Raw genomic sequence first — 9,306 nt, forward strand, 5'->3', positions numbered from 1 at the left:
CATATTCTAGAGATTCTCTTCTTGTTTGGTGGAATTTATAAAGTCGTTTACAAAGGGATGGGAATTAACAAAGCATCACATGGACAGCAATGGCACTAATTACATAACATGACAGACATGGTCCCTATGTCATGCCACACAATAAATTGTTCATCTAACTCCTAAGTATACTTCATTGTTGGAGAGATTCAAACAAAATTTTGAACAAAAAAAAATGTCGAAAGGTGACTGAAATTTTTTTAAAGAGAATAATATAAACACATGTTGTTCATGATTGCTTTATAAAATGAGAGAGTTATTTATCTCATACCATCCACTATTGAAATGTTACAAGATAAAAAAAATAATTTTTAATTAATATAAAATTCTGAGTTACTTTCATTTCAAGTTTATACAATTTACAAACAACACTTACTAAAGTTGTAAGAAAACTATGAATCATTGACATTTTTGGCAATTTGGGTTATTTCAAAACGTAAATGTTACATTGCCAAGAATGATAAAATTCAGTCTATTGTATATAAACAACCTTTAGCAATAGACAACAAAAGCATGTATTCTGAACATTTATTATTTGCTTGATATACAATTATAGAATCAAATCAACCTTTTACATTATATGCTCTCAATAAATTGAGATTTGCATTACTAGGATGTGTCAATGCTTTACTTTGCAAAAATACTGTGGATTCATTAATATTCGTTGGATACCAATTTTCGTGGATTTCGGGGGTACAGGAGAACCACGAATTCAAATGTTCAACGAATAACAAATTTTCTAAAGGAATTAGTGTAGACTTTACCAAAAGCACGAAATTAAATATCCAAGAATATGTAAATTTTCCTCAAACCATGAAAATTGGTACCCATGAAAATAAATGAGTCCACAGTACACAATTTTATAAATAGTTTGTACAAAAAAAGCTGAATATATATATATATATAAAAAAATCAAAAGCAGATCAATATCTTAATAAAGAAAAGGTGCCTTAAGCAGGTATATGTGAAAAATACCTTATAAACCAACGCAACCCAAATTGCCCTTATACAAAAAATTGTGTATTGGAATAGCTGTTACTAATTCAACAAATATAAAATCTTTAAAACTTAAACAAAAAGTGAAATTTTCTTCATGACACCATGAATTTATGATAAAGTAGTTGCATACCTTAAATTTTATTAGATGACAAATGCAAACTTTTTTTTAATACTTTTGTAATTCATTAAGCACATAAGACTAGAATCAATGTATTTTAATACCTGCTGATTGTCTTGATGATAAATTACACCACTTTACTTGCTAATGCCTACACCTTACAGAAGGATATTCATTAAAAAATAAACAACATCTAAGACATTGTAAGATATGCAGTATAATTTTTTTATTCAAATCCTTAAAAGACATAAAGAAAGCATTATTTCTATATTTACTCAATTTCTGAACTTCTTTTTTTAGTACCACATGTATTTTCGGAGGAAAAAAAAACCACTTTACATATCTAAAAAAAATCTACATATAAGAGTTTAGAAACATTTCTTACATCTAAAATTCTAAAAAAAAATAATAATAAAGTAAACAACAACAAAAGTTGGTCACTGTATTTTTGTTTGATGACCTTGCACAACGTAAGTTTATTTGTTTAAGTAATTAAAAAGTGTAATTGTTTTGTATAAATAAGGTGACTATGTAAGACAAGACTGAAATAATGTGACTACATGTACAAATACTAATTTTAGTAAATACTGGTATTGAGTACATTTAAAATGACAAGAAACTGGCTAACAAGCTTATGAGTAAAGACAGAAAATAAAACTCTTATGATATGAATCTATATAAAAATATAAATTGAAAGAATAAATGAGATTTCAGTATTTTGATTTTCTTTTAAAAAAAAAAGTTGAAGTTACTCTACAAAACAGACATTATTTTGCAGACAAATTTTCATGTGGAAAAAAATTACGACACAATATAACGGAGATAGCAGAACAATAAGTATATTAGCATTAGCATTACAATGCAGATGCTCTTAATTTATAATCAAAATCATTAAATGGAGGAAATTGAAATTTATTCAAGAAGTTTTTCAACTGTGTCAGATTTTTAAAGTATAGTGTAGACATGGTTGTACAAATTTAAGGGTCTTTACAGATCCACTATATTCGTAAAAAATATATTTCAAATACAATTTTACAGTATAAAATATAGAGCTTTTTTAAAATTCATGAACAATTTGTTCCTCTAATTTTATTCTTGTTTAGAGCCAAACAGGTTTTTGAAATATATGAAAACCATTTTTATTAAGTTTCAGTGTTGTGTAAAAAGAAAAAAACATTACAAAATCAACAAAACTTCAAAATAACTACAGATATGTTCTTCCTCAAATCTTTTAAAAATAAATTAAGATTTTAATTATAACATACATAATTAAATGTGTTCTTGTTCTTATTCAACATGGTAAATGATAAACGCATCTGTAAACATCTATATAATAAAGAACATTTTTTTTTCAATACATGAATCATTTCCATATAACCTGATTACTCCAAAAATTAAATAAGGAGACATTTGGGATCACATGAAGGATAATTTATTACATACAAGGGTTTAGACTGCAGTTTACTGAATGGATACTAATAGTTGGAAAATAAAATATAATGATTATGGTTTTACCCCAAAAATATTGATGAGCTTCAAAAATCAAGTTTAAAAATGGAAGAATTGAAAAATAATCTGAGAAAAATTTATACAGAAAAACATTGCAAAATGTTATTGAAAACAGAACAAGAGATTCAATACCCCCATCCAAACCACTATACATGTATGAAAGACAAATTTCATGTATATAAAAAATATGTAGAGAACACCATTTTTTCTCACAGTTTTTTCCCTGAATGATCAAGGATTTCAATGTTTAAAAAGAAAGTCTTTGTGCTTTAGACAAAAAATTGTACACTTTTAAAAAAAGTAGGGCAGTAGGTAAATATATCAATCTTATTTTCATTATTTTACAAACTAAATAGAGAAATGTGTTTAGCAATGATACGATTAACCAAAAATATCTATAAAAACAGTTTTTGGTAGGCATTGATATTAAGGGTATGTAGGGAGGCAAGAAACATCCAAATTGTTTTGCCTTAAGAAATCTATGCTTATTTTTGCTTAGACATAGCTATTAATATACTGTATATTTGTTTACATGCTGCCAACAATTACCGGTATTTCTATTAATAAGTGGTTCCCAATGGAATGCAAAATTCTGGGATATTGACAGAAATCACACTGCAATCTAAACTGATACAATATCTATCATTATATTACAATAGGAGAACAATAAAAAAAAATGCAATTATCTTACTATAAAGAATTCTAATAATTCTTTCTACAGACATGATAGATAGATTTTGATACACTTAATTTGAGCAAGAGTTGATTCCTTTTTTCGCAATATTGGAGGTGTAATTGCCAAAAGTTCTTCATAGATCAGCAAGAATCAACTGATAGACTTTAGAAAAAGCTTTATGAACATATTATAATTCATTTAAGTTTGTTTGACTCATCCCTAAGATTTAGGAAGTATCTGTCCCAAGACTTGTGTGTATTGTCATGTGTAGTCAAATAACCAAAAAAAGTTTTCCCAAAAATATAGCCCAAGGGGGACAACTCTAACTCAATTGATGTCTTTGAAATCCATCTATTGTACTACATGTTCTTTAAATATTTAGTCATATAATAAAACATAAATAAAATTAATCTACTTTTAAGTGGTTCTTATTGTTGTTCCCATTAACTGTGATGGTTTTATCCTTCAGAACTTTGTCTTGTGTCCGTAATATGTCCGTTTGGAATAATCTCCAGAATAATATAATGTTAATACCAGCCATCACAATCATTGACATTGTCAGAATAACAAAATAGAATGATGGCACCCTGTGTCCTTCGTCGTACATTCCATAAAAAATACGGGAAACAGAGGTCATACGACATAATAGAAATGTTACTAGATTTATATAAGATACCCCTTTGTATAGTCTTGTATCAAAACCTACTTGGCACATTTGTAAAAGTTTTCGAGTATGAAGAAAGAAACTGTTGATTTCCGCCATTAATGCCAGGACATTGTAGCCTATACATATCCTGGCATGAAAGTTGTACCAAAACATGGAGATTACCTGCAAAAGAATTTAAGTACACATAATTCAAATTTTTATATTAGAAACAAGCTATTTTTTTTTAAATAAGTGTGCATCATGTTGTATCAATTAAAAGTAACTTCCAATGTTTAAACTACTTTAATGCTGCTGTCAATTACTATAATTATTCTAGATCCTCTACATTCTGTATGTGTCTGTCTTAAGCCGGGAGCCTGTAAATAAGTAATTGTTGTTTGTGGCGGTCTGTAATATCTGTTTTTTTATTTATTCATGATAATTTGATGTTTTATAATATAAGTCATTCAGGGTTTTTTCAATTGAATTGAATATGGTAAAGGTATTGCTCATCTTTGAAAACCACACACCATGTACAATCGACTAGTTTTAAATATTGCTCTATAATAAACACTGCAAGGTTCCTTCTAATATTCAAACAAAACTTTGTCTATAAGAAATTTTAGATTTATTGATTAATAGTTGTATAACTTTCAGCACTATTGTTCTATTCCATTGTGACAGTTTTTATGGTAGAGGAAGCCTTAGTGATGGGAGAGAACCCCAACCTTTGGTAGGAAAACTGACAATCCATGTCAATTAAGACTGAAATTGACATGGTTGAGCTCGACTGCCAATGCTAAATATAATCTTTGATGAAATTTGATAAAGAATAACAAACCAATGGACATTTGTAAAGAATACTATACATATATACTAGATCACCCCCAGTTTTTGGTGGGGATCTTGTTCCTTGACATAGTCTTTAATTTTCTATGCTGTGTCTTTTGTACTATTATTTGTGTGTTTGTCTTTTTATTTTCTATCTATGAGTTTCACTGTTCTCTCTGGAATCTTTCATCCCCCTTTACTCTTTAAATATGGCACAATGTTATTATACTTACAGCTATATGATGTAGACTTAACTCCCAGTTATTTAAAATCTTCCTATTCACAATCATATCTATACTATCATACACAAAGTAAGCTGCAAAACAAATAATATTCACATTATACTTATGGATTAGGTGTTAATAACACATCTAAGATTCTATTAAGTTTATCCTGCAATCTGCCAACTATTGTACAAATAACAGGTATTCAAGTAAGTTACATTTTTATATAATAAAATGAAACATTAAATATAGTTCAGACAGATGTTATTATCTTCATTCTATAAAAATCATATACAATATGTGGGATTAGTTACCTACAACTGTCAAATTCAAAGGAATATTTTTTTCTACCTACTTTTGTATACATACGGATGTGACCTACCATGATTTGGTGGAATTATACCTTCAGCGCAATCAACCAATAGTCTCAATTTCATATGAATTAAATAACTTGCATTATAAATAACTGTGATATTGCAGTCAAATCTGTCATGTCCGTCAAATCCTAATTAAACATGTACATTTTAAGTTTTAGAAATCGCTTAACACACAATTTTATTTAAATTACAATTAACATGATTAAACTTAAATACTTCTTAGTGTGTTCGTACATTTTTGTTTGACTAAATAATACATTTTAATTACATCTGTACTCACCAGTTGAAAAAGGTATCATCAGATATATAAAAAAATTGTTGTAAGCTATCAAATCATTCATAAACTCTGGATATAGCACCAAACTGGAATAATCAAATAAAAATACATCTTCAAATTATTCTTTCTGGTTGAACATAATAAAACTTATTCTGTTTATTGTAAAATCATTGCATCTTGTAGTCTTAGCTGTCTTACATGTATATACAATTAAAGTATTTCTATATTAAAAATTTGAAAATAAACCTACATGTTTCACTGGGGGTTTTTTTCTTCATTTTTTGCACATATTGTCCAACACCTACACATACATGTATGACACAAATTTCATCTTAATTTAGAACATGACTTTCTTGACTGTTTATGACTTTTCGGTGTAGAAAATCATTATTCAACTTGGAAGTTCTACAGTAGATTTATCTTTTGGGGTTTGTTTTTCCTTTAAAAAGATTTGTTATATATTATTGTATATGAAAACTACTTATTTGTACAATACTTTATCATGTTTATATTGATCTTAAAATTCCTAATTGAGCTTTTGAGAATTTAAAAATTCTCAGTACAATCAGCAATATGGGTTTTGTCTTATTGCTGTATACATGAACATTTGTACATGTATGTCATGTATGTATACAAAAGTCTGTTAAATTTGTTTTTCATCTTATTTTATATAAAAAATAAGGAAATGTGGTAAGATTTGCAATGCCAAAAATACATGAATGTAAGGAGAAATGTGAAAAACATTTATTCCAAGAACAAATGGCCTGATTTATACTTATTGAATTTATCTACATGTAAGGTGGCAGCTGAGGGAGTAATGCTAAATTTCTACATAACTGTACTGTGTTCATATGTTGTGCCTGTGTAAATACTCCTTCCTGTGATATCAGCTGGCTGATCTTACATGGTTAATCACCCAAATTTAAGTTGGAGTAAACTTTTAAATACCAAAAATAAATGTGATAGACTACAACCAAGCAACTGGGATAGCATGTACATGTATGTGAGCACATGTGGATTCATGGAGCTTTGTGCATGATAAATGCATAGACTTTGACTCCAACATAAAGAGTTACAGTGTCTTGTCATAATTTTATAGGCACTGGCTACGGTTACATGGAAATGTAACAATAATAAAAATATTATTGTTACATAAGAGACTAAATGCCGGAATGCAAAGGCGGATGAGGAACCGATTAATTACGAATGTAACAATAATTACTGAGGCTACGGTTACATTGCGTTATTGTTACATGAAAAACAGCAATCATTAAACTTACAAACTTAATGAAATGCGTCTTCCTCTTTTTGTACTTATGTCTGTTGATGGAAACGGCGAGAGCGAGGTTAAAGCATTCTGGATAGTTTCTGACGAATCTCGAGAAACTATATAAGAAATGACGCAATTCTTCAAAAAGTACAACGAAAACTGGACCAAAATTCAATGTGTAATGAGTGACAAAGACATGATCGAGAGAGACGTCATTAGGGAAGAAATACCAAATGTACCCTTACTAATATGTCTTTTCCATGTACTAAGAACTTTCAAGAGGGAAGTGACTACTGAGAAGCTTGGAATTTCAAAAGACGAACATATTTTGGCTCTTGAATTTTTATAATTTATTGTTTTTTTTCAGCTTTGCTAAGTTGGATACTGAAATCCGAGATAAACCTTACATCCGTAATGAACGGCAATGTGACCATACTGAAAGATGACATGCTTCCAACCAAAATATTAGATGAGAACATAAACATTGCTCGAGTGAAAAAGTATTTCTCACCGGAAGCATGGCAAACATTAAAGGTTGCATTATCATCAAAAAGGGATATCGCAGAATGGAACTGTACAGTATGTGATACGGACGTTCACAGTGCGGCATCACTGGTGTGTGATGACTGCTAGGAGTGGTTTCACCAAAAATGTGTCGGACTTAGAAATGCTCCAAAAAACCACTTACTGGATATGTAGAAAATGTCATTGCAAATAAATAATTAAAGAATTTATATTTAATAATTGTATGTATTGTAAATATAAAATAAATGTCTTTAGTTTTTATTATCTAGTACATTTTAATAGACCCATCGTATATTGCTGTTTTTCATGTACAATGATGTAACAATAACGCAATGTAACCGTAGCCTCAGTAATTATTGTTACATTCGTAATTAATCGGTTCCTTATCCGCCTTTGCATTCTGGAAATTAGTCTCCTATGTAACAATAATATTTTTATTATTGTTACATTTCCATGTAACCGTAGCCAGTGCCAATTTAATAATGCCCCTCCCCCTTTTTTTCATAAACCTGGATCTACACCTCAAAGAATAGACCACTTTCGAGTTCATCCGTCACCGGAAAAAACTCGTCAATTATACGCGCCTTTATCACCGTCATCTGTGCGTTTAGGGGCGTCGTCACTTCCCTACAATGTTGAGCGAGTGGTTGGAAAATTATAATTCTATATTGTACGAATTATTTGGCAAATTGAATTCTGAAAATAGACAATCAACACTGCTGTCACTAGGGAATTGTCAGTAAGTACCTACAGAGCAACCATTATTTCTAGTTTATCCTGCACAAAGACGATCACTAAGACGCTTGAAGAACGTAAATAGTGCAGGGATACAGGCGAGCCCCTCTATCTGGTAAATGACGTCATAAAGGCGTGCATAATTGACGAGTTTTTGCCGGTGACGGATGAACTCGAAAGTGGTCTATTGAACTCTCACTAACTTTGGACTTTTCAAATCAGCTCAACATGAGAACAAACTGTTTAAACCAGTTAGAAAGGAATTGACTCATGAAATAGTTATGTTTTACAGTTTGACAGTTTGAAGACATGTTTTAAAATGCAAATAGGTTTTTAATGATGTAAGGGATATTAATAATTTTATTCGGCATGATTGCATGTTCGTCAGGAGTATTGCGTGTAGACATACCATAAAATATCCCAAGTTCCAACTATTGCAGCGTGTATCCAGGAAATAAATAGATTCCTCCAACGCCATGGGTCGATATCAGACCGGACTGATTTGGGGTTGCCGATTTTGGTTACTGCGAGATTTAAGACTTGAAAAAAGAGAATGGCACCAAAAAATACTGTATAGCCATGCCAGCGCTCGACATCTTGTCCAGCTGAAAATTCAGATGCCATGTTATCTGAAAAATTTGTTTTTAACCCTGTCATCTCGAGTCATGTGGACTGTCATATACTTTTCTCAGTCAAGCCCTGCGTCACGTGACAAGCCGCTTAACACAGCGAGGAATATAAACAAATGCACGTTGCCTAGTCATAACCAAAACAATATCATATAGGATTATTAGAGTTTACTTGTCGGCAACTGATTTGACATAAGGTTAAGATGTTGACCAACGTGCACATCTTAATAATACGTCGAAAAAGAGGCATGCGATACCTAAGAATCAATTAAAAAAAGTTGTTGGGTTCCTGCCTCCCCTTTGCAAGTGATAACATATACTAGAACACACCCGTGACATCGCGGGTCCGTGACTGAATTAAAATATATAACTATGTGCAAGCCTTACTTCAGTATTAGTATTGTCATCTGATAAAATCATGCCGATTATAAGGGAGCTACCATTTGATTTT

General features: G+C 30.5%; 1 protein-coding gene across 1 annotated transcript; it reads right to left on the reverse strand.

The window, feature by feature from the left end:
• Window positions 1-2,442: 2,442 nt before the first annotated feature.
• LOC134728345 (TLC domain-containing protein 2-like) lies at window positions 2,443-8,964 on the reverse strand. Its single transcript, XM_063592931.1, has 4 exons — window positions 8,636-8,964; window positions 5,700-5,782; window positions 5,052-5,134; window positions 2,443-4,170 (listed from the first exon to the last, which is right to left on the reverse strand). Exons 1-4 carry the CDS (start codon window positions 8,881-8,883, stop codon window positions 3,748-3,750), a joined length of 837 nt encoding a protein of 278 aa, XP_063449001.1. The 5' UTR covers window positions 8,884-8,964; the 3' UTR covers window positions 2,443-3,747.
• Between the last annotated feature and the right edge of the window lie 342 nt (window positions 8,965-9,306).

The sequence above is a fragment of the Mytilus trossulus genome, chromosome 8, assembly GCF_036588685.1.
Source record: "Mytilus trossulus isolate FHL-02 chromosome 8, PNRI_Mtr1.1.1.hap1, whole genome shotgun sequence".
In the NCBI taxonomy this organism is placed as follows: Eukaryota; Metazoa; Mollusca; class Bivalvia; order Mytilida; family Mytilidae; genus Mytilus; species Mytilus trossulus.